Below are 26,944 nucleotides of genomic sequence, written 5' to 3' on the forward strand. Positions count from 1 at the left end.
TTATTTTGGAAAAAGAACACATCCTAGAACAAAGCAACAATTTCACATTTTCTTACAAAACAAAAAAGAGACCGTTTCAAATTTTCTCTCTGTGTGAAAATCAAATCTGATCCATATGTTTTCCAAGATTACAATTAAAATATGGAAATTCTGTTATTTCTTTAGAAGCTATTCCTCAAATTTTTTTCTTGATTTTTTTTATGGTTAACCTTTATCTGCACAGTTTATCTCCTTGAGATTAGCTGTCTGGTTTCCAAGACCAAACAGCTTTAAAGAAACTCTTACTTATTGATGACAAATTTAATTTCAAATATTGAGTCTAACCAATTTAGGGAAAAAAATATAAACATGATTTGCAAAATTACCTTTATGGTCCTTAAACCCACATTTTATTTCATTTCAATCTGTTTTATTTGACCAGTTTACTTTGATTGTTTTATGAAAGCTAAGTTTTTATGTTTATTGCTAATTTGTTTTGAAAAGTCAAACTCTGAAGATGACAAAAGGTAATGAATTGTCTTCTTAATTCAAAAATGGAAAGGAAATTTAGCAAATTCTAATAATTGATGATTATTTGATGATGATCATGTCATGATTTAGGTTTTTGTCTGTTTGGTTTTGGACTTTTCCTATTAGCCTGTCACCTCTCAGCCACCAGTCATCATCCAATCAGCTCAGTCTCCCTCCAACCATGACCCTACTCTAGATCATCTCCACCTGTTGCCACTAATTAGTCAACTCAGCTCACCTGTGCACCTGTCCACATACACCTGCGTCAGCCAACTCATCCCTGCCAGAACGTCTCGCTTCTTTTCTTCTCGTTTGATCTGATCTGATCTCATCTCGATGTGCCGTTCTTCTACCAGATCCTGTGTGCTCAGCCAGCTGGACTCTTCAGATGGACGTTGCCTTTGTCTGCATGCTGCAGTCCTGGTCCACATCCCCTGTTCTGCTCCGTCTTTACCTGCATCTTCTGTTCTCTTGCTCATCCCTGCCTGCCTGCATCGTCGGCCATAACTCATCCGTTTCAAGTCTGGTTCTGCTTGTCTGCCTCACCCGCCACTATTCATCCCTCACAATAAACCTTTTAAAAACGTATGTGTACGGCTGAATATCGGGTTTACCAGTGTATTCATTGTTTTTTTTTTTCTTTACTTAAGTTTTACCTGCACCTCTTTATTTCCTTCTTGTTGAGGACAGGCGCTGGAAAAGCTAGTTCTATTAAAAAGTAACTCCGGCTGCAGATTTACGCTGCAAAATGGAACTAAGAGTGAGTAAAATGTTCTTGAAATTAGAGTATTTTTCGTTGATTTGAGCAGGTAATTAAGATTATTTGCCAATGAAATAAGACTTTTGCACTTAAAATAGGAACAATTCATCTCCATCATCTTATTTCAAGTGCAGGATATCTAATTGTCTTATTTCAGGGGTAGGAAAAACCTATTCCACTGGCAAATAATCTTATTTTGCTGCTCAAATCAAGGAAATATACACTAATTTCAAGAAAGTTTTACTTACTTTTAGTTCTCTTTTTACAGTGTAGGATTGTTGTTCTGCTGGGAATTGAAACGCCAGCCCAATCTTAACTCTTCTGCAGCGTCCAACAGGTTTTCAACCAGGATTGCCCTTTATTTAGCTTCGCCTTCACATCAACTCTCACCAGCTTAATGGTTTCTGATAGCGAACAGCATCTCCACAGCATGATGATGCCACCACCACGTTTCACTGCGGCGAGGGTGTTTGCCGGCGTGTGCAGAGTTAGTTTTTATGTCACACATGGCGCTTTACCTGCTGGCCAAACAGTTAAAGCTCCCCCTAATCTCACCAGAGCTCCTTTGTCTACATGCTTGCCGTGTCTCTGACGTGGCGAGAGGAAAACCCTTAACAGCTCTTCATGTGGCTTAGTTCAACAGTGTGTGATGTGTGAACTCTTCCATAATGATTAAACTTGTGAAGTGTGCGCGACTGTTAGTTGTCCAGTCAACAGTTACTCCATCTGAGCTATGAATCTCTGCAGCTCCTCCAGAGTTACCACAGGCCTCTTGGCTGCATGTCTGATTAATGCGCTCCATGCCCATGCTGTCAGTTTATATGGACTAATATGTCTTAATTAGTGTATAGTGTATAATCTACATTTTGAGAAGATGGATTGAACAATTTTCTGTAACATGTTCAAAGCTCTTGATATTGTTTTTATAATCCAACTCTGCTTTAGACTTCCCTGCAGTTTAATCCTTGCTATGTTTCTTGGTCTTTATGAAAGTATTTGTAAACTAATGCTCTCTAACAACCATTCACAGAACAGAAATACAATGAAGTTTGAGGTAGAAAGAAGATAAAATGAGAAAAGGGGGTGGGAATACTTTTCCAGGCACTGTCAACGCACACCGACTCCCCCTGAGAACCGCAGCGACATTATCAACCTGACCTTGAAGCTCACACCATGTTTAGAAAATGATCTGGGTCCTGTTACTTCGTCAACCAATGACACACCATAAGCCGTTGCCTCATTTTTAAGCTTGAGAACAACGTTATTCAAACACTGGACTAGCCCAGTGGTTTTAGAACATTTTAGACACAACAAACAACATTTAGTGAATAAACTATTTCAATGGAGTGGTCTCTCAGGGAGTAGATGTAAAGCAGAAGTACATGATTATACTTCAGAAGAATCTTGGAGGAAAATGGCAGAAAATAACCGTGGATGGTACAGGAAGCTGGCTTCAATTGTACCTTTCCAGCCAATAAAAATAAATCTTCCTGACACAACAATACGAAGCAGTTATTAGTATATTCACTCCCTATCCTGTTAAAGGGCAATGCTGGCACACAACGCAAATAAGCAAATACCCTTTGCATCATAAAATCTTGACATGTTAGACTTAGACTTAGATAACTTTATTTGTCATTTTGTATGCACAGAGTGCGTACAGAATGAAATTTCGTTGCATACAGCTTGTAAATTGCAGTAAAATTAAATTACAGTATAAGGTGCAGCAGTGATTTAAAAGTGTCCTAATCCTAACACCAGAGAGCTAGAACTAGATTAGATTAGATTAGATTCAACTTTATTGTCATTACACAGGTACAGGTACAAGGCAACAAAATGCAGTTTAGGTCTAACCAGAAGTGCAATAGCAGGTGGAGATTACTATGAATAGAGTTTTACAGATATGTACAGTAGCATAATATACAGATGATTATTATAACAGAGTTTACATGTATTATGAATATATGTACAGGTGGCTATTACTATAGGCAGAATTGTGAGCATGATATACAGGTAGCTATTACTTTAAAATGAATAATAAGAGTTTGGACAGCAGCGGTGGACTAAGCGGTGAAACGGAAACCGATGAAAGACCAGACTCTTAGAAAGTGTCCCCCATGATAAACCTAAGAAGCTAATCGAACAGCGGCTACGCGCCGGTTGTCAGCTGAGCAGCTGTGTGTTTCTGCCTGCAACTAAGCATGGCACAGCAGAGATGCATCGATGCACAACAAAAAGTAAGCTGCGCCCTAAAGCTTGTTTGCATGTCTTGTTAGTAGGAATCAACACTTTGGTATCCGCACTTCAAAATATGATTACACCTCTAAAATGGCCCATGAGGATGAAGTTGGCGAAGCTTAAGACTCTGGGATAACCTGGAGGGCGATTTTGATGTTTTTATGGAGTCAATATTTTCTTGGCATTAGGATCACCCTAAATAGAGACACTAGTGATTTTATTTTAAATTACAATAACTTATGATAAAATATTCCTCATTTATTCCTGAGACAGTTTTGTCTCAGGGAAAATTATGTGGGGAGATTCTTTGTTTTCTCAAAAATTTTGAAATCCATCCATGCATGCATTTCTTATTTTCTAGGCAGAGTGGGGGAGTATTTGGTTGTGTAAGGGACAGGAGAAGGAGAAGCTCGCTCAGGGCTCTCAGTTGGTCAGTAGCCATATTTTTAGCGGCTTGCTATTGTAATCCAGAATCTAACTGGCTCCATGGCCAAATCTTTGGTTCCTCTCACCGTTGGTTTGAGTTTTTCCACCACATCCACCACTAAAGCGAGACCCACGGGTGGCTAATAACTCATTAACCAGCCAGATACAATAAGCAGCTTGTTGAGGCTCTGAAGTGTCTAAAAAAAGAGCTGACTCTGGCATGCAAATACGGCATGTTTGTGAAACACTGAATCCACATATGCTACAGCAAAACTGCGTCAACAAGACCCCAGTTCAAGGGAACAAGTTTAAAACAACTATCTTTACATTTGCCTGTGCAAATTCTCAGTAATGCGAGCCATCGCAACAGCAAACAGGCTTAAATCCGAGGCAACCGGACCTTTGCTCAGTTTTTTTCTGAAAGCGTTTTTACCGTTACCGTTTGTCCAGAAGAACTTTTTTAGAAAAACTGAACTAAAGTCCGTTTTTTTTACTAATTTTAAGCCTGTATGCTATCTTTACATTTGGAAAGCTCACAATGAAAGCATTAATTACAAATGTACAGGAGTGAAGCCAGATTGATATAACATCCTAAAAATGCAGTATGAACTCCAAATTTCCTAAAGCGCAATGATTCTGAGCTGTTGACCAGCTGGACTCCAAATTCCTCTCTTTTTTTCCAGGACAGTGTCCTTAGCGACTAATGTCTTTCACAGGTAACTTTCTCGTTTCAGCAGCGATTTCTGCCAACTCTTTGATTCAATGGCACTTCTCCGGATGGGGTGCTCTCACAAGCATTGCATAATGTCCTTGAACGACAGCAAGCACAATACTCTGGATATGAAATGGGGAGAAAGAGAGAGCAAGACACCCACGCAGTTGCACCATCCGCTCTCAAACATTCACAGGAAGAAAGCGTCGGCTCACGCTGGCTGCAGGGTGTTTCAGCATGGCTTCTGATCAAGAAGTTTGACACTAAAGGTCACTTCACACAAATCTGTTTGACTCAAAGCGTTCTATCAGCAACATGTTATCTCATGCCATCGCATTAAAGGGATATTAAGCCCTCTTTGTTTGAGTGAATAAATGTTTTTATATCATTCCGGTATAAGTAATTTGTTCCACTTGAATGTCTAAACGCATCAAAATTAATTGATGCTAAAGGCAGACTGTTAGGAGAGACCGTTGGTGGGGAATTTCCCCAGGAAACGGAACATTTTCACCAACAGGGCGAAGAGGTATTCCTCTAAAGGCCGTCCAAAGCATCCCATCTCTGAAGTGCTGCAGCTCTTCCAAGAGCAAAAGCAAGATTGCATCCCTTTCTTTCCTGTGGGGGATCCATCAGCAGTGGCTGAAACTGAGTACTGTTTAAGATGACAGCAAATAAACTGTCAGTATACAGGTTACCGAGAAAATTATGCAGAGAGTTGCTGAGCTGTGGTTTCCAAAACACCAAGAGCAAATATAGTTCAAGTTACTGTTTTACATTGGCAGCACCTCTCCTCTTCATCCTTTACTTCCTTAGTTGTTAACATAATGTCGGTACAGCACAACCTACAAAGAAAAATGTTCCGACACAAAATAAAAAATTAAAATCTAACAGTGGCACCTAAACACCCAGCACACCGTGGGTAAGGTATGTGGAGGGTTGCTGCTCACAAAAATCGAACCGAAATATTAATCAGTGGTTCATGGGAACTTCAGTTCATGCTGCTTGATTTTCACCATGTTCTACTGAAAAAAAACAACCTTTATGTGTCAAGTTTTTAACTCAGGAAGTAGGTTTTTATAGCAACTGATAACAAATCTATGTTTTTTATCTTTTATCTTTCTTCTTAGTATCCAATGAACGGTCGAGTAAATTTTCACGTACATATGCAGTAACTTTTGCACATTTTGTCTCATCATTGCCACAAACTAGGATATTTCTTTTGTTAAGTGACAGACATTGTATGGCTTTCAAACATTTGTTTGGTCTAGGTTTTGTACCCTAATCTAGGTTATAACCTAGATTAGGGTACAAAACCTAATCCCTAGGTGACAGAAACTGGATGCACTGGATGTTTTCAGAGTAAAGGGGGCTAAATACAAACAAAAGTTGAACCTTTCAAATTTGTATTTGTAAAAAACTTATTATTATATTATATATTATTATGCATTACTTTCTCATCAGGACTAAAAACTTGTGGCAGTGTGACAAGATGTTAAAAAGCCAAATGCCTATGAACGCTTTTACTATATATCCATTAACAAACTAAATAACATTCAGTCTGACTTTTTTGGGCTTGATATGCAACGTGACTTAACAATCACTAATGGGGTTCTATTTATGCCTACATACTCACGCTCACGTAATAGGCATCCTTGAGCACAAGACCCACACAGAATATTCTGGCCACGCACCAGTTGTTGGCCGTTAATTATAGCGTCCTAACATGGCTCCTCCTGGAACCTCAGCCAAAATTACAAAGCTATCATTAAACGTGCACAAGGTGACTGCGTAGTCAAAACGTCTAAGTAGAGAATGTTCATACTTGTCTAAGCAAAAAAAAAAAAAAACTAAACCCGTTATCTAGAAAACCAAAATGTCAGAAATGATTAAGAGAATGTCCTAAAATAAGGTGAAGCACAGCATTATTATAAACATCACAATAAATCTTTTCTTAAAAGTCAATGAAATTTATTAGAAACTTTTTATAAAAGGTGAATGCACAATTATTATGGTGCTGCTGTAAAAATTACCTTTAAACTATTATGGGTTCATGGTGATAAATATGAAGGTTATAAAAAAAAATACATACATACATACACACACATATATATATATATATATATATATATATATATATATATATATATATATATATATATATATATATATATATATATATATATATATATATATATATATATATATATATTATTTTTTTTTTTTTTTTTTTTTTTTTTTTTCTTTCCAAATGTCAGAGTGTAATTAAAGAGAAACAAAGGCAGTTTACATCATTTAACAGTGTGCTGCTTTTTCGCAACTAATTTATTTGTGAGCCTTTTGCCACTCAATAATAATAGGCTTTACGCCTAAAGGAACATAAAAATGCCTACTCATAGATTCCCATGGATAGTTTTACCAGAGGAGCTGAGTATCCCGCCGTTCTGATGACGCCAAACACGAACACCTTTTAACCCTGAGAGCGTTTAGACAGTCAGTCGCAGGGGCATCCTCCTGATTTTTGTTATTTTTCTACAGCAGGACGGTCTCCTACAATTTCACTGCGCAATACAGAGTGTGAAGAAGGTGCTGGGAGTGAAAGATGGAGAGAGGCATCACCCGAAGAGAAGGTCAGCTGCTCTCGGCGCTCGATGGCCTCAGATCTAAGGTGAGCTTGGGTTCATTTTAAATAGATCAAACAAGCTCAGGCAGAGGGAAAACAATCCAGAGAGCTTGATGATTCTGCTGTACGTAACAATGACATTCTCTGACCAACAATTTAATCACTGCGGTTTTTGATGCTGTGTTTACATCCGTGACACACGGCGTCAAAACTCATTTTGAGTTGACGCTTGTAGCTAAAAGCAGGCCGTCTGTCATTTTGAGCAAGGTTTATTCAGGATTGCAGAAATCCTTTGTATAGATTCACGATTGTTTAGTATCCAAAATCAATTCAAGTCGACTCTTAACGACAAGCATTTGTAGCAGGTTGTGCTTGAGTGTACGTCTCTTCCTAGAGGCAGTGGAGTTAAAAGCTAATGAGGTCAATTAGTCCCTAATCCACCAAGAGGAGCCCTTCTCCTTCCAGGGGGGAAAAGGGGAATGAGAAGGGATGAAATGGATTTAAATAATGATTAACAAAATAAGGAGATTGGATAAAAAATCCTGTGAGGGAAAGCTTAATAAGGCGAGATCACAATATAAATGTCTATTGTGTCTATTTCAATGAGGACGCCAGGAGAAAAAAAGTGATTGAGTACAATGCCTGGCAAAAGTATTTTCTCAGGTTATAACCATGAACTTTCAACGTGTTTTATTGCGATGTCGTGTCGGCCAACACAGAGTAGCGTGTACTTGATAACTGTAAGGAAAATCATATGTGGTTTCCCATTAACAAAAATTGAAAAATGTCAACGTGTATGCAGAGGTATTCAGCCCCGTCAATAAAATCCCACGTGACATTCTGTGTGTGAGATTTCAGCATGATTTTCAGCATGAATGTAGCTGTTCTGTGAAAGCCCGAGGTTATGATGGCAAACATCAGTAAACAAACGGCATCACGAAGACCAAGGAATATTAACAGGCCTGGGATAAATTTGTGGAGAGGTTTAAAGCAGACAAGTTTTGATCAGCTCAGAGTTCTGTTTAATCCTTGATTTGTTCATGTTTTCACCCCACCAAGCATTAATCTAATACGGAAGGGCTAAGCTGCTAGAACTGGGGAAAACCCCCGGTGTTTACGGACCCTACAGACTTTATTCTACCTGAATGGCAGCGGACAACAAAGGCTGTAAACAACCGGTTTCGAAGGCTTCAGAGGCGGATGAGGAACCATCAGCGAAAGCGTTGCAAGCGGCGAAGTCTACAGACTAGGCTCAAGGTTAGCCCATACAGACCGGCTCTACACAAGTTTCCTCCTGGCCAACATTAGATTATCTGCCAACAAACTGAACAAGATCCATCTAAGGATTGCCTCATGTAAGATTAAGGAACATTAAATACAAAATGAATAGACTTAAAAACAGCTTATTTCCCAAAGCTGTGAAGGCAATTGTCCCCTGCTGAACATCAAATAAACCATCAGCCCTGTTCATGGTCTGTTTACATGATTACAAACATGCTGCAGGTTCCACAGGTTCCTGATCTGACAAAGAATTACTATAATGTCTCTCACACGCTTATGTATATTTGCACACCGTTGGCTTCACAGAGAGTGTTTGTTTGGACATTCATGCATATTGCAATTTTTTTTTTTTTTTTACTTGAACAATTCAACTTTTGCTTGTTACTATTTACACACTTTAACTTCCCTGGAACATTTACACAGTTGCACAGTACATTACACCACTCTGTAAACTTATTGCTTTCTTTTTTGACTAAATTTCCTCAGATGCTAACTATTTGCTGTTAGATCCATCCAACTTGAAGTATATTCATATTCTAGTATGCCTTTCTTTCAACAATTGTACAGCATGTTCCCCTTCTGACGAGTCGGGGGGGGGGGGGGGGGGGGGTTCCATGAATGTCTTTGATTTGCGTTTGTGTGTTATATGCGAATTCTGAGCCTTTGTCGCCAAAAATGTCAATATGGTTACATGAAGACTCTTCTTGATCTGAAAATGGAAAGCGTTTGATCTAGCTGCAAACATACCCAGATAGGGTCATCTAATCTGCCGAAGAAACACCAAGAGTCCCACAGTAACTCTGGAGGAACTTCAAGGCTCCACGGCTCAGGTGGGATAACCTTTCAATTAGGCCTCTCACGATAGCAAATTGTGCTGGACGCTAAAGTTTTCTAAAAATTATCACAATAAACCATGATATTGTCATTTGGAGACGTTTTTCAACTAATATGATAATGCCGTAACAACACAAGTATATCCTCTCGACAAACCAGCTCAGATTAAGCGGTTGGCCACAGTCATTTGGCTTAAGTCCAAAAAACTCCCACACTCCAGCGGTCGTGTTCGGCTTCGACACCAATTCTATTTTCTTTTCAAACTGACGTTACTCTGGCTCTCCCTCACGAGGCTCTCATGCTAAACTATGAGCATGTGCCTACCTGACACCAGATGTAACTCCTCCTACGCTGAGGAAACGAGAAGGAAGTTTTAAGTAGACACTGAAGCACCGTACAGAAACCTTTTTTTATCCAGTCAGGGAGAGAGGAGAGAGAAACAATCAAGCATGTATATGCAAATTATCAAATTTATTTAATAATAATAATGTGATTAAAATTTATCGTGTGATGAATTGATTTATTGTTTATTTTGACAGGCCTACTTTCAACAGGACATACTCGGGCCGCACAGAGTGGCCTAGTCAAAGTCCAGATCTACAACCAGGGTAAGAATCTTGAACACTTGAAAGTTGATGTTCACAGATTCTCCATCCAGTCTGACTGAGCTTGAACTATGATCCAAACAATAATAGATTAAAAAAAATTGGTGTCTAGTGTAAAGCCGGTAGAAATAGACCAGAAAAGACTTGCGGAGCAAAATGCTGCAAAAGATGGTTTCACCAAGTACTGACTGGGGTGGGGGCAAAATATAAGAGCATAGAACTTCACAAATTTTGAAAACCATGTTTCTCTTTCCTTTGACCATACAATCCTGCACCACTTCAATTTGGTCTGTTGCCTAAGATCCCTAAAATCCCTATTTTATGCAACTCTACTGTGACAAAAGAGGAATAAATGCTTTTGCAAGCCACAATAGGGTTAGCCTAACCCCAAAAATGCACAATGTTGTATTTGTTTTACTCTTTCCATGAGGATTAAGATTATGCTTTAAAAGTTACAACATAGAAAATTACCTTTTGTAAAGCAGAAACTCTTAAACTACATACATTAAAAGTATTACAAGGTGAAAGACAGCAAGTGCACCACTTGGCTTGACGGATATAGTCAGCTCTAGTTCTAAAGAAAACCTGCAAGAAGTCACATTTGCATTTCCTGTGGTGGTTCCCCATATTTCCTGCCGAGGTCAAAGTCATCAAGCACAAGTCAAGCTCGTGTTCATCATGTACCTAAAGTACGAGCAGTGGCACGTTAAGCTTTTTCTGTGCATATTTTCAGTTTAAACACGTTTTACGGGTTGAAAAAGAAAAAGAGTGGCAGCAAAATGAGGAAGTAGTTCAGCAGTTGCGTCGCAAAAATAAGTGCTCCTGTTTACGTTCGCCCTCGGGTGCAACCTTTCTCCTACTTGGTCATCTCATGCTGTCTGATGGAGGAAGAGAAACACAAAACAACCTGACCACTGGTTATTAAGAGACTTGTCACAAAACAACGCTGAGCTGTAGGCTGTGGCGTCACTCTAAACAGTACTGATCTGTTTCTGGGCTTTCTTTTTCTTTGTGTTAATTTGTACACTGCTCAACCCGGAACAGATGGCCCCTGTCTAGACCCAGCAAACTGTAAAATTAATCAAATAGCATGCACAATCACAACAGGGTTTCCATTGTGTCAAACTGAGAATCGTTATAGCCAATGGCGAACGTATGATAACTTAGATTGCAGCTTTTCTGCTAAACGACCTTGGTATTAGAAGACTTTAATCACCTGCAAATCTATAATAAATGATTCACTGAATCATTTGTGTGATCATTGTTTGAATGTTTAGTTTCCACATTATGTATTACTCTGTTTGCTGTTCCGTTTAATTGATCCAATAATTAAGAGAATCAAAACAAGTGTATATTTTATTTTAGTAGGTTAAATCACATAAAAAGAATTACCTTTTACCCAAGCACATTTATTGAGAGGGGAAATTACTGTTTATTGTTTATTTTATGATGACCAAGGGAGAAGTTAGATTGCTCTGTCAAGTTAACTGTTTCTGTATTAATATGGCTCCGTTTTGAAGCACTTTTGCTGCTAAAATACCAATGAGTCTCCCACATTTTTATTTACATTTCCAGGTGTTGCAAAGATTTTACAATGCCAGTCATGCAGTCCAACAACTCTCCAGGGAACATTTGGAGGCGAAAGCGGCCCATGGCCTCATGGGTCCTCCACTGTACTTAACAGCGGGCATGAGGAGCTTTCCCACGTATTCATCCTTTGTTTCACATCTAACCCACCTGGAGTGAGTGTTGCCAAACACGCTCAGGCTTCGTCTCATCTCACCAAAGCACACAGTTCCACTTAAAATTCATAGAGTTTAACAAACATCACACATTTACGCAATGATATGACAGAAAGGTTATAAATCCTGACTTGTAAAGATCACAGGTCTGGCTTACTTGAACGTCATGCTCTCTTTTATTTTTTTTATGTTGAAGGGTGGCTAGGAGAAATGGGCCTCTGTGTCACATCCTATTTATACCCCAGGGGAAAAGGAGGTCACAAAACACCGAGCAGACATAGGTATGGGCCAGTCTGAGACTCTCATGGTATGATAACCTTGAGAGAAAATACCACAGTTTTATTTCATTCAAAACAGCAAGGCGACAAATACTCCTACTGCGACTAAAACACTGTGACACAGTAATTAGCGGTTATAATCATATTATCTCTACAACATTTAATAATTCATATTATTTTTATACATAAACTTAAGCAAACAAATCTATAATAAACACGTGCTGAAGTTAATCTTAGTTATCAAGGAGATATGTTTAATATATGTTTAGCACTGAAGGTTTGCCAAATTGATGGTTTGTTAGTCAGACTATCTGCTCAGGTAGCCAGCCTGCAAACTGCTGCCTTACTTTCCACATACATTTAAAACAGAGTCTTAATAAGAAGGAGGGGTGAGAGTCAGCTAGTTTCCACACTGTGAGTGTTAGTGACCAGAAATATTTTCAAACATTCAAGTTTGTCTTTTGTAAGCAAGGGAAAGTGTAGGGGCCTTCTTTTCAGCCAGCTGACTGGCAGCAAACAGCAACAGGTCCAGGAAGGTCAGTGCTAAATTAGCATATGCTTTAAAAAAGCACAGGCTAAGCTAATAGGCATAGCTAATAAAGCAGCTTTATAAAGCTAGAGCATATTCTTTGTTGTCTCATTTGAACGACTAAGATCAGGAAAACTGAAAACCTTGCTATACCTCGATACCAGTAACTGGCTCATGGCTAATCAGAGGTCCCTTTATACTCTGATCAATCTAAACAGTAAATTATAAATTACAGAAAAGGGCTTCAGTTACAGTTGATTGGGGGGGGGGGTATAATTGGGGGAAAGGGGGATTTGTTTAAAATAACTTTTTTTAATTAAATAAAAAAATGCAAAAAAAAAAAAAAAAAGAAAAAGAAGAAGATCAGAATCAGAATTTCTCTGTCAATGTCCAAAAAGCACAATGAAATTTAAAAGCAACAACTACTGAAGACAAAGAGTAAGTCAGCTTCTAAAATATATATTTTTATTAGAAACAAAAAACTAACTTTAACTACATATACCCAGTTAAGATATAGATACCCATCCCACTCTGCCGTCAACTAGGCTCCATAAAACAAATGTACTTCCATATATCCACTGGGTTTAGTTCATTTTTCATTTTCAAGTGCAAACAGCAATATCAATATATTTGCTCTGACGAGGAGTTTTATGGATCTTCTGACACATTTCCTGCAGACAAACAGTGCGATATAGTGCTGTGCAGCTTTGATTCAGTGTTCAAAGCACATAATAATCTCACCAAGACAAGTTCCTGAACATATTCAACGTTGGTTTTGCAGAATAAGTTTGCCAGACTCAGTGGGAAGAAAAAAAAACTGAAAGCGTGTGTTAGCCTTGACAAAAACTAAACTGACTTCTTCAAATACGCACAAAAGGTCAACCAAGACTTCCTGTCATTTTATCGATCTAAAAGATTTTATGAACGCTCTTTCACATCTTTTATGACTCAATGACAGCCTTGGTCAAGTTTAACCAACATACTTTACCAATGAAGGTCTTCTTTATTAAATATTATTTCAAAAAAGAAGTTACAACATCATAGGGCAGCAAGACATGATAAACTCGTTGATCCTGTATCTGAAATCCTGGCATATAGGAGAGCAGAACAATAGTGTGAATTCAACAAAGAAATCTTATGTGGGATTCTCTTCAATAAAGAATAGTAGGAAGAAGAATAAAAGACTAAACTGAATGTAATATACACAACATTCTGCTGTCTTTTCTTTACAGGCTCAGCATTTAATGGTTACATAAGGTACTTTACTAGATTTCTACACGTAGAAATAAAATAATACTTGCTGTTTGGTGGCTTTTTGTCTGTTAGGTTGATACCGAACCCAAACAGCGGTGCGATCCATTTAGAAAACAGGCTCTTAAGTTCAAATAAGCTTTTAATGAATTTACCTTCAAGCTGGCAATAAAGCCGCTGCCTAGCACCTATTGTGGCATAATGACGGGAATAACAGACAGCAAATCAAGCAGCAGATGCTCTTGTAGCCATGAGAGGAGGAGATCCAGAGAAATAGCTATGTTGTAAAAACATTAAGTTCAGACCTTTTAGGCTATGAGCTGCCTTGTTTTTATCTGCCCTATTAAAGATGTAACTCCACGGCTAAAGATTCTTAAGCTGTCGTGGTATTTACACAAAGATGTAAAACATGTACAGCAGAACGCCGATTTCAAAACAGAAAAGCAACAATTATTGCCACTGCTGCTACAGTCAAACGACATATTCATAATTAAAGTTATGTTTATTTGTTTTTGCTGTTGTTGTTGATGACAGGTAAAGTAAAGTAAAAAATATTTCATTAATACACACTAATTTTAGTAGCAGCTTGTATGTGCCATGCCTATACACAGCTATCATGTTGGAAGTAATTAGACAGAAAATGTGAAACAGGAAATGTAAAAAATGTATATATATTTAAAAAAAATTACACACGGAGGGGTAAATTTCAAGAGTTTTATTAAGTGAATTTTTGTGATTATGTCTAACACCCAAATACTGAACTGACATACTCCGAACATTAAGTTATACAGCACCAAATTTACAAAAAAAAAAAGAAAATAAGGGGTGGTTTTAATACCTAAATGTCGACCTGATTAAAAGAATTCCCATGTGCTGTAAAATATTTACACATTCAACGTTTGGTTGAGGATCCATTTGCATGAAATGCTGCATCGGTGCAGCCTGGCATTGAGACAATTAGGCCGAGTCTCTGCTGAGGACTTAACGAAGATTGATTTAAATGTTACATTTTCACAGTGGCTTTAAGTGTCTACATGAATGTTAAAATTCCCCACTATGATAACCTTATTGGTGTTTAACGCCATCAAAGAAGACATTTGAAAACCTATCAAAAGATTCAGAGTAAGGGCCTGGAGGACGACAAAAACAGCAGACAGAAGTGTTTTTTGGTATGATTTACATTTCAAATAAGCAATTTTAATAGTTTTAAGAATGCTGTTAATTTGCTCGAGTTTAAATGAAAGTCACATTTTATTTCTATAGCACCTAGTCACTGTGACTGATAGTTGCTTCTCCTCCTCCTCTGTCAATATTTGGAGGAATGTAAAAAGTTAGATAAAAAGAAGTTGACTCATTTATACTGACATACTCCTACTGCTGTTTTCAGTAAACCAGAATAAAACCAAGACATCAATTAACAAATTCTTTGAAGGGACCTTGTGTTCAATAAACCCCATGTAATCGTTTACTTCAGCTGAAAAAGTGTTAATTTTGAGGAAAATTCTAAGACTTAAATCGTTTTTTAAAATATTTAATCTGTGCCATGAAAAGGAAGCGTTTCATGTCCTCTATCTGATGGCTCCATGCCGTCAGCTGTCCACTGTCGCCACGTGCTTGCTCAGGAGGAAAGATTGCTGCATATGCAGTTGACTGGTTTCCTTAGATAATGAGCTGTTTTACTAACTAGTGTAACAAACCGACTAGGCATTGTTTTAGTACTAGGAAGGAATAGGGATGCATGCGATTAAAGTTTTAATCTATTGATATGATTGGATTAAAATCACCCAAAATCATGTTTTGTAAAGAGATTCGAGAAAGCATTTGTTGTGAATGGGTGATAAATAAACTGAATTAACAGCTGCGTCTGCAGGTCAAACATGATTGCTGGCTAATCAAGCACGAACAGTGCTCATTAAACCAGGTATAGCTACATTTTCTTCCACACTTTTCCCCCTTCCACTCAACTTTTGATTAAAATGTATCTTGTATGATTAGGATTTCCACTTAACGCAAGTGAAGAATTCAGTTTCTCAGATAATATTAATAACACATAAGACTAATTGGGGTAAAAAATACTTTTAAAGCAGAAAATGTTATGTAATGCCTATTGTGTTCTACATAGGGAAGCGATACGGAGGAGAAAGCCATAAAGGGCCAATGCTTAAGAAGATGGATAATCACAGTCATATATAAGAATATGTAAGGAAAGTTGAGTGGAAGGAGACATTTTAGCAGAATCCATGATCGATTGCATCCTTTGATGCAGTAATCCATGCAGTAAAAATAAGACATAAGAAGTAGAATTGACCAAATATTATTGAGTGCATACGTTGTATTGTATAGCACACTGAAATAATTTTAAGTTTGCAGATCATTGTTTTATCTAAGGTAATAATCCAAGTTTGTAAGAAACTACATTTTAGGTTTAATAAGTAGCTGAAATGATCTGAAATGTATCACCCTGTGTGTGTGATACATAGCTGTTTGAACCGAATTACTGAAATAAAAATAAGAATTGATTGAGATGCACCTAGATGCCGTGAATAGAAATGTCTCAAATATTAAGCCCAATGGCTTTTTATTCCTACAGGCCCAAAGACGGTGAAATGAGCGTAAACCAGCCTCTAACAGGACGGCGGCACTTTTACTTACAAAAAAAAAAAAAAACGCTTTCTTTTTGCGATGAGAGTGTCTCGGACTTGGACTCTGTTGAATGTGGTCATAATTGCAAAGTAAAACGGAAGATAACGAGATGGGACCATCTAGATTTCACCGCTTTGTTTATCTTAAGTCCATCCCAAAAACAACAAAAAAAGAAAAAGACGGAAACACCTCAACAATTTGTCTCCTCATGAGAGAAAAGGGGACATACTTTCTCGTCTGCTCGGCTTACACTGCAGGAATGGTCATGAATTCATAACCGGTTTGACTGACAGGGGGGGGGACAAGATTAAAGCTTAATAAGATTAAACAAAACAGACACAAAGGCTACTAATAATGTATTCAGCTACCGCGTGTCACCAAAAGCGTTAAACACCCGCAACTCGTTCAAGTTCAGAAACAGCCAGTTGGAAGAAACGCGAAGGAGACGTGAAACACAGTGAAAAGACAAACATTTTCAGATGCACAAATGCAGCCCAATCTATGCGTTTGAATTGCAACATCCTGTCAGCTGTGAAGTATTTTTATTTATTTTTTTACCCTTTTTGTTATACCAGAGAATTAAACTCTCCCATGGCGGTGTGACAAAAAGCATTCATCATAAGGGGTCTCACGTGGATATTAAAAAAATATATTATATTTCAAGTTCAGCGTCTTACCTGCGAGACTCGGCAGCGTCCGGGCGGATAAATCTACAAGACTTTCAACAGGAGATACAGAGAGCGCGTAATATTATGGTCCCCGTGCTCCTCCTAGTCAGGCACTCCGCGCGCTCATCTCCGCGAGAACGCTCCTCCTCCTCCCGTCGCTGTCACGGACACCCACGCGCGTGCCCGAACGCTCCGCTTACTGCGGCCAGAGACGGTTCTTGCACGGATGCAGCCGTGGGCGAGCCCCTTTTCCTCAGCACCCACAATATACTGGGTATGAAAATAATAATAATAATAATAATAATAATAATAATAAGTGTTTTAAAGAAGAGGGTTGCAGGAGTACCCTGGTGTCTATAGTCATCGGCCACAAGGTGGATACACCCCTGAACACGTCTCCTGTCTGTCACAGGAGACATATAGGAGAGCAACAGAGAGGCGTTAGTATTTTTAATTTTTTATCGTTTGAAAAACCTGTCGGGCCCGACCGACAAGCCCAACCCCATCCCCACCTGTGTCACATCGGTTGGTGAGTCATACTGTCCATCAAAAGACCATGGTGCTCATTTTCAAATCGACTTATACCGCATTATAAGTCACAGGAAAAGAAATAAAACACACACACACACATGCACAGAGTGTAATGGTAATGTTTTTTTATTGCATGAATTGTAATAGCTGCAGAGGAACAACCTTTTTTTTTTTTTTTTTTCCTAGATGAATTCAGTTGGGTTCAAAGCCGTTCTGAAGTTAAAAGTGAGGTGGTGAGTGGACATTCAGATGGCACATGAAATCTGCTTCACATTTCCCCTGATCTGTCCATCAGAGGCCCTGCTTCTATACTGCATTTTAACCACAACTGCAACGCCGGTCGGTGGGTGAGGAGGGGTGGAACTGTTCGCTTTTTCAGCCTTTTAAACACAAATTTGGATGGGCAGTACGGAGACTTTTATGTGCTTTTCTTTGTCTTGACGTGCAAAAATGAAAGGAGGGGGAAAAAATAAAAAAGGTGATGGTTATTGCTGGTTAATTTTACTTTAAGGGGTGTTTCAAGGCGAGAGAAAAGGAGGCCGAGCTGTGCTTTGGTGTGTCACTCTCTCCAAGCAAGTACTCCGCTTACAAGGCCTGCTTCTGGGTGCAGCTGCCCATTCATATCAGTGGGGATATGAGCATTTAAATAACCAATAATAAAATAATCATTAAATAAACCATTCAAATGCAGTATACAAGCCCAAAGTTTACAGATTAAGACTTAGAGCAATGACTCCATCTACAGGTTAATCGTTGTACTGCAGCAACAGAGGGAAATGACATTTTGAAAAGTACCATATAACATTTTATCAATTTGGACAACAAAAAAAATCAACAATCACAAAAGGCAAAAAAAAAAAAAAAGCTCCCTTTTAGTGTAGACAGACCTGCCACAAATTAAAAAGAAATATCCTATTATATGACTTGTAAAATGGTCTCTTCAATTGTCAAAGGTAACTTGGTCACTCAACTGTCAGTGAAATAATAATAATAAAAAAAAAAACACTAGCAAAAACAAATAAAGGGCGATATTGTACTGTTCCTGAATGCTTGTTCCTACCCAGCCCCTCATTCCCAAGACATTTTCTATTTCAAATATAGGACTTAAGGATATGGGCTCTAACGTTATTACAGTTATCCATACTATCGTCATATAATTAATAAAAAAATAAATACATGTAATGAATACAAACCATTCTGTAGTATGTAGATTATCAAATAAACGCATTATTTCCCCCCCATACTTTAACTGTTGACACATTTTCAAGTGTAGGATTTTTTTTTTTTTTTTTTCATAAAACCATTATCGTCACAAATATATGTTTAAATCTGCAGTTTTTAAAGCCTTTACACTGGTGTGCTAGTACCACCGAGCTAGACGAGACAGAGCTCCTTCCTGTCATCTGTAGAGGCGCAGTCTCAGCTCGGGTTCTCTCAAGGCTAAACGCTAAGCTAGGAGCACAATCATAGACGGGGACCAGGAGTAAAAGTGGATGCTGATGATTTTCCATTGGCAATGGGATCCAAACCACCTCTGTGGGCTTTAGCCAAACAGCGACAGGAAGAAGATGTGCATGTGTGTGTGTGTGTGACTTCAATCAGGAAATCTCGTAAAAACGCAGTATGAAACTTGTGTTAATATATAGACTTTTTTTTTTTGTTTGTTTTTTTGCATAAGCTTCTTTTTGTACAAATTTTTTTGTACAATCTGTTTGGACTTAACAAAACAGATCCACCCCACAGAAGAGTCGACCAACAGAAAAATATCATGCAAAAGTTATTTCCCCACTCTTACTGATTGATTTGTAAGGGACCAGCTATAATAGAAAAATCGGTGTATGTTTGTTGATCAGCAATATATTTTTGTACATTTTTGCCATTTTGCTTTTTACTTCTCCCCCCTCCCCCCCTTCTTTTTAAAAGTTTTTGGAGAGTATTTTTGATCCTTTTTTTTTTTTTCCTTCCAGCCGACAGTTCCAGATGCCGCTCCGGAGGGGATTCAAGACATCCATCCTGTTTTAATCCTCGACAGCGTGAGGCACGAGAGGCTGGCTGTGGGAAGGGAAGCTGCTCCATCAAAGAAGCCGTCGGGAAGCAAACGAGTGTCTGCTGTCTGTGATTCAGTTCAGCTCCAACAAATTAAACCAACGTTCAATAACACTTTTTTTTTTTTCCTATTTCTGCAAGAAAATGCTTGTCGCCATAAAAAAGAAAAAGAAAAAAAATGGCAGACAGATTCTGCAGTTTTTTATGTTTTTTTTTTTTTAAATTACTCACAACGTCCCCCCCTCTGGCAGCAGAAGTGGGACGGGATAGTCAGTTGCAGACAGGGATTGGATGGGGGCCGGGTTGGGGTTGTGGGTGAAGACATGGATGAGCAGACAAACCCCTATCTGCAAAGATCCTCCTGAGTAGAGTCCCGTACGTTTTTCCTCTTCTTGATGTTCCCTAGGTTGTGTGGCTTGTTGCTCTGATGACTTTTAGAGCTGAAGGAGGAGTTCTGCTGCCCGTGGTGGACACTCTTATTGCTGGAACGAGACATCCTGGCCTGAAAGAAGAAAATAAAAAAAGAGAGCAAAAAATCAGATCCTGGGTGATTGTTCTTGGACCTCTTTTAAAATATTAGGACAACAGTCTCAAATCGGTCCTCGGGAGACGGGGTTCTGCAACTTCTAGATGTCCCCCAGGTCCAAAAAGGCTCACAGACATCAACAAATGTGAGACATAAGTTCAATAAAGGAAAATGAGACCGAGCATACCTTTCCTCCTTTGTTGCTCGCAGGTGGAGTGCTAGTAGAGTGGTTCTGTATGCGGTGATTACTGACCACGGTAGACTTTTCTCTGTGAGTACTAGAGTTTCGGACAGGCTGCTGCTTGACTGTCTTGCACGGTGTCCCGTCAGAATCCTAAAGGAAAAACAAACAAAATAAAAAAATCTACATGACGATCAAGTCCAGAGTACATATAAAGCCTTTTGTCACACTTTAATGTGTCACAACATCAAACATTTTTATTTGGCCAGGTTGATTTGGAAAGCTTAATCCCCTTAATAAACGAAATCATCCTTTTTAAATCTGTATTTTAAATTAATTCATGTCCGCATTCCTTCTTTGACATGAAAAATAGTTTGACGACATGATGGCATTTAAGCATGAGAATTAAAAAAAAAAAGAAATGTGAAAGGGCTGACCGCGTCGCTGCAGGACGTGGAAGACGGCGACAGCGGGGAGGACGAAGGAGACGAGCCCAGAGACGGGAGTGGAGACGACCTGTTGGAAGAGGATTTGCTGTGGGGGGCTGAGGGCAGGACAACGACGTCCTCGTCGTCGGGAACGTTGTTGTTGCACTCGTCCAGCTGCTTGGACTCGAGCAATTTGACGTCGTTTCCTGCAGAGGGCGGAAGAGACAAACGCGTGTACTGTGTTGGAGCTGCAGCCGGAGTCAGGCGAGGAGGAGTGAGATAATAATCTTTAATGTAACGGGCGCATCTGATACATACTGTTGAGAGAGCGATCGTTCTGAGATGGGCTGTCCCAGTTCTTCCGGATCCATTCCCTGTACTCGTCCACTTCCCGAGTCACTCGGATTATCCGGCCGAGTATGCTGAGATTAGGAACAGTGACAGAAACGGGTGTTTTATGAATGCTACACTTATAATCTGGCTAAATTATTCTGTGATGCACGGATTTGTGTTATTAGCCGCACACCTCTCGTTCTCATTGTTGGGGTAGTGCTTGGCCATGGGCGACACGGCGTGGCTCAGCACGAGGTAGGCATAATCAAACGCCTGCTTCACCTGCATGGCACCGTATGAGCTCCTGCCAACATCGTTGTCTGTCGGACACAAGGAAGGTAGACACAACATGAACACCGAGTGTAATTCCAACATCCAGGGAGGGAATGTAATCTTCATCGCCCTTCTGTGCAGTTTTTATTTCTTTAACTGTTCCTACCTGGATGCAGAGGATCCTCGATGTAGAGCATGGAGGGCCTGTATCCGTCCATCATGTTTTTCTGGACCTCGTCTTTGGCAACGTAGCAACCGCCGTCGTTTATCCTGATGCCCGTCTTCAGGTAGTTGAAGTTGCGACCGTAGAGCTCAAAGAACTCAATTAGCAGAACGCCGATGTTGATGTTGGGGCTGGAAACGTCCCGGTTATGAAGCTGGCGGAAAGCAAAGCAAAAGCAGGCGAACCGTTGATTATTCTGAAGAGGGGCTGTTGGGATTTCACAGCTTTTTTAAAAAAAAAAAAAAAAAAATCGCCTAAAAGGGAACGGAACCGCTAGGGCTGGGCGATAAATCGATTTAATCGATTAATTCGAATTTACAATTTTTTAAGATTTCATTTTTTGGAAAATCTGGATTTTATATTGCCAATACACTCATTGGGTTTCCATGAAGAGAACAGCATGTGATGCTGAATATATGTTTAGGCAAATGTATTGTCAAAATATTGTTAAGTGGAAACTTTTTTTTACCATAATACGAGGTACTTCATTTACTTATTTACTTTTTTTTTTTAAACTTTTTTTTTTTAAACTAAAAGTTTGAAGTTCACAAGTGCAGTGAAGCCTGTTCTTAGCTCAATGTGTAATACCACTAGCAGCAAATGTTTTGTTATATTTTCATTGTTTATAATGGCACGGCTGCCATCTTGTTTTACATGCATGTTTCACAGCTTGTTTTTAGTTGCACTTTCAATTCAGGTCAACTCCCTGACGAAATGCTTGACATAAATGCTAGGCTTTTAAAATAATTTCTTTAATTTCTTTTTATGAAACAAAAAGGAGGGGGAAAAAAATGATTAATCGGATTTGGTATGATACAATCGGAGATTTATTTTTTTAATCCATATCGCCCAGCCCTAGGAACCGCTAGACAAACCTGCAGGAAGCTGACGGCCATGAGGAAGAGACTGTAGGAGCCGATTCCACCTGTAAAAACCTCGTTGAGGTCCCTCTGAAGTAGGAACTGCTTCAGGACGAGGACGAGGTAAGGCAGCACAGGATATTTCTGCAGGTGAAACAATAAACAGTAAAGAAACTTTGCACCCTCTGGATGCTCCAGGAGGTCTCAACTGTCTGCACAGGTTGTCTAAAACAGCATAAGCAATAAAGAGAGCTGAGGTCCAACCCTGTGTTACACTGAAGCTGACTCTGAATGACGTACAACTAACACAAGCACGAAAAAACCCAAACTTCACGACCTGCAGGAGTGAATGTGGGAGTGGCGCTGCAGAGCCGTGCCAACCTTACCTCTTTAAACTCCCTGATGAGCTTAGCAGCGTCAACGCCCCCTTTCATGTTGAAACTGATGTCCACTTTGACCTCAGTGACGGAGTCGGTAAGCTTGATGATGGGAACCTAAGGAACATACAAGCGAAATGACTCACGACCAAAAATAAAACCCTGGAAAACACGCCTGCGTGTTTCACTCACATCACGATTAATTTGAGTGCTAAAAAGTATCATAATAATCGTTTTTTCAAAAGGAGTTCTCATCTCCAGTCATGGGTACAGGCATTAAAAGCAAAGCGTGACGCAGATTACAGAGTATGGCGGGTTTTCGACGGGGGAGTGAGATGTTACCGTCGCTTTGTCCAGAACTTTGATGGATTCCGCATCCGCGACGTTTCTTTTTCGCAGAGCTTCTTCCAGAGTCCAAAGAGGGAGAGTCTCCCACTTCCCCAAAACTACCAGGTCGATGTCACTGGAACGAAAAGGGTAGACTTGATAGCGGCAGTAGTTTTGAATCCAACCGAAAATCTTCAAACCATATTTCATTTAACAAATATACATATTTGCTAATTTACAACTTGCTGCCTGGACACTTTTATATAATATATGGATAAGTACAGCGTGACGCCTTGTGGGAAAAAAACAAGCAACTTTGTCCTGTCGTAGCTCATAAGATGTCAGTGCGAGTGGAAACGTTATATTCAGCGGTCTATATGTGAATATTTCTTCCTGCCAAGTTCTTTTAGGGAAATATTAATACTATTATCGCTAATACTGTATTTTCAGATTAAGCCTCTTTCTCTATCCAAAAGATAACCATCAGACTCATCTATGGCTTCTTTTGTCCTGTTTATGTAGCAGAATCCCCAGCAACGTCTGAGCAAGCAACGCATTCGATTCTACAAACAAATAGGAAAATAAATGTTGGTCCGTTGGTGGCGCTCTGACACTGCCAAAGAAACATGCAAAAAAAAAAAAAAAACACCTGGCATGCACAGACAGCTCATGGGAAGTAAACAGTACCGCAGCGGAGGATCAGAATGAACTCCATCTGGGACCAGGTTCCAAAAACGATCGTTCACGGTCTCCCAAAGCGCCGCATCCATGTGGACGCACGGCCTAAACGACAAGGTATCTTTGCGGATACACCTGATCTGGCCTTTCTTACTCTTCTCTTAGACCCAATGTTCACCTTTACCTCAGACTTTAAAGCCACATCCGAATGTTTGTCGGGTCAGCAGCAGACGATTTAGTCGCACTTTGTTCCGTAGATGGAAAAAGAAAGAGGAAGACCACACGGCTGACGCAGACTAGGCCGTGGGCCAGAATCTGTACGGTGACTTTTCGTATGAACTGTCAGGGGGCAACTTTCTTGCACCGGGATAAGTTGCTACACATAGCAGTGATCTCAAAACACCAATGTTCCCACGTTTTCACTTGCACATTAAGAAGTTATAGCCGATAAAAAATCTAAACTGTGGCGCTCCAGTCCAATAAGTCACGTGATTCGATTTTTGCTGCTCAGCCAATCCGATCGCTGTATTGTCAGCTGAGCGAGTTTACCACGTCATCATGGCTGCGCCCGTAAGATGGTTGTTTCTGTTGTGTCTGTTTCCAGACGAAGAAAGCCCAATAATAGCATTTTGTGGCGCCACCTGGCAGAGATCTTGATGGCAAGAAAAAAATAAATAGCCCAGACCATCCATCCATTCATCCATCCATCCATCCATTCATTCATCCATCCATCCATCCATTCATTTTCTAACACGCTTATCCCTGCGTTCGCGAGGTGCCGGTCCCTATCTCCAGCTGTCAATGGGCGAGAGGCGTTGTATAAACTGGACAGGTCACCAGTCCATCGCAGGGCAGAAATAGTCCAGACTTTTGCCCAATTTACTGTGATATCACCAAGACCTGCTGCGCTAGGATAGCACAGGTGTCGTTGTGCCAAACGACTTATCCCCGCCAGAATTTGTATTCCCTGCGCCAAGAGCGCATTCAGCTGGAAGAATGAATCTAGTCAACTCCGCCTCATTTCCAACCTATTAGGCGTGGAAATGAGGATGTTTTACTTTTCTTAACGAAATATAGCACTGGTGTCGTTACATTATCGTTCATCCATCCATCCAGTATAATACGTTATGAGAAAGAAAACGGTCATTTCCAGATGTGTCACGAAAATATTAGCTTTATGTTATTAGATTGTCGAATGTCTGTCTGCTGAAACCAAAATCCACCTTCCAAAGTCCATCACAGCTGTCTGCTGGTTCTCTTTTTTTCTTTTTTGGTAGCTAAACCCGCATGAATAGATTATATAAAGCGGATTTCACGTGTGATCAAATGAACACTGAATAAAGGCACAGCCAAAATTATCAGATTTAATAAGATTTTAATTCAACCAAGAACCTTATCGAGATATTAACCGTATTAAGAAAACGAGATATGTCTCTTTTAAAAATAGAACAACGTATTAGGAGTTTAAAAAAAATAAATTTCATTTTACTAGAATGTGATGTTTAAAATATTTAGACTTCACAAAGCTGGAGGTTAAAACTTTTATTGATTTCAAAAATACAATACAAAATTCTACAAATTCCGAAGGGGATAACTCGTTTGGCACAACGAGTTTATACAACGCGTCTCACCCATTGACAGCTGGAGCTCGGCACCAGCACCTCGCAAACCCAGCGGGGATAAGCCTGTTAGAAAATGGATGGATGGATGGATGGATGGACAGATGGTCTGGGCTATTTATTTTTTTCTTGCCATCAAGATCTCTGCCAGCTGGCGCCAGAAAATGCTATTATTGGGCTTTCTTCATCTGGAAACAAATGCATACAAACATCTTACGAGCGCAGCCATGATGAACTGATGAACGCGCACAGCTGACAATACAGCGATCTGATTGGCTGAGCAGCAAAAATCGAATCACGTGACCTCTTGGACCGGAGCGCCACAGTTTAGATTTTTTATCGGCTATAACTTATTAATGTGCAAGCGAAAACGTGGGAACATTGGTGTTTTGAGATCACTGCTATGTGTAGCAACTTATCCTGGTGGAAGAAAGTTGCCCCCTGACAGTTCATACGAAACTTCTTAAGGAAGCGTCCTACAGATTCTGGCCCACGGCCTAGACGTAAATATTTGAGTGAGACGCGTTCTTTCTACTTTTAACCTTCATCTAAAAACACATCACCGTTATCGACTTCAGCTGGTGTGCGTTCTTGTTCTAACCCCACCAACCCACCCCCGTTTCTTCTGACAAAAGTTAATCTGTAAGGATTTTTGCAGAGATTTCTAACTCACCTTGTAGGCAGATACAGGCCAGTGCTGAAGCTCCCAAACACGTGGACCTGAAGAAATAAAAACAGCCATTACATTTCATACAGATAAAGTTGATTTTTAGGGGGAAAAATGTGTTACTTAACATAAACGAATCAGTGTTCAATTCAATTCTTTTTAATTTTTTTTATATAGCGCCAATTCATGAAACATGTCATCTCAAGGCACTTTACAAAGTCAAATTCAATCATATTATACAGATTGGTCAAAAATTTCCTATATAAAGGGAACCAGTTGATTGCTTCAAAGTACCGACAAGACTATAACAAATAGGTTATAGTCTTGATCTGTGGGTAAGAAAAAAAAAAAAAGAAAGTAAAGACTTTAGCAATATCTAGCATGCAATTATATCCCAAAGCCACCTCTATAATCTCCTCTTTTGTGTCCTTTTCTTATGACAACCAAAATTATCTGCATGTTTTACCGCAAAGCAACCCATAATCTACTAATCCCTTAATGCGCAAGCTACTAGGAGGCCAGAAATATTCTCCTTTCCCTTTAAACGCCCACGTCGCAACGCACAAATAGGTTTAAGCCTTGACCCTGGCCCCCTAAACCTCTTCCCCACGCAGTCCAAGCACTCGTGAACAGCTCGGCCACGTGCAAAGATCCTAAGCTGATTGTGAATGAAACCGAGTCCAGAGGACTTCCGGCAGCTCAGCCGTGACCGAACTGCGTTTGGGGCCAAAGGTTGGCTGTGTTTTGTCTCGTCTTTGACCGGCAGCCGTTCAGCGCC

General features: G+C 39.6%; 2 protein-coding genes across 3 annotated transcripts in view; both read right to left on the reverse strand.

Annotated features, from left to right (window-relative positions):
* adcy7 (adenylate cyclase 7) overlaps positions 1-17,231 on the reverse strand; it is an 80,051-nt gene extending 62,820 nt beyond the window's left edge. Inside the window, exon 1 of one of the 2 annotated variants that reach the window (XM_012880198.3) lies at positions 17,107-17,231. The gene's annotated coding sequence lies outside the window, so the exon portion shown is untranslated. The remainder of the gene's footprint in view (positions 1-17,106) is intronic. The other variant, XM_012880199.3, reaches the window with a different exon arrangement.
* Positions 17,232-17,733: 502 nt separating this feature from the next.
* The window catches only part of tent4b (terminal nucleotidyltransferase 4B), a 29,784-nt gene continuing 20,573 nt past the window's right edge, over positions 17,734-26,944 (reverse strand). The window contains exons 3-12 of the mRNA XM_012880205.3: positions 26,173-26,219; positions 23,218-23,338; positions 22,885-22,992; positions 22,514-22,642; positions 21,582-21,792; positions 21,336-21,462; positions 21,128-21,231; positions 20,819-21,015; positions 20,388-20,534; positions 17,734-20,176 (exon numbers count right to left, since the gene is read on the reverse strand). Coding sequence (XP_012735659.2) covers positions 20,018-20,176; positions 20,388-20,534; positions 20,819-21,015; positions 21,128-21,231; positions 21,336-21,462; positions 21,582-21,792; positions 22,514-22,642; positions 22,885-22,992; positions 23,218-23,338; positions 26,173-26,219 — 1,350 coding nt within the window. The 3' untranslated portion in view covers positions 17,734-20,017. The remainder of the gene's footprint in view (positions 20,177-20,387; positions 20,535-20,818; positions 21,016-21,127; positions 21,232-21,335; positions 21,463-21,581; positions 21,793-22,513; positions 22,643-22,884; positions 22,993-23,217; positions 23,339-26,172; positions 26,220-26,944) is intronic.

Source organism: Fundulus heteroclitus, chromosome 4 (assembly GCF_011125445.2).
Source record: "Fundulus heteroclitus isolate FHET01 chromosome 4, MU-UCD_Fhet_4.1, whole genome shotgun sequence".
In the NCBI taxonomy this organism is placed as follows: Eukaryota; Metazoa; Chordata; class Actinopteri; order Cyprinodontiformes; family Fundulidae; genus Fundulus; species Fundulus heteroclitus.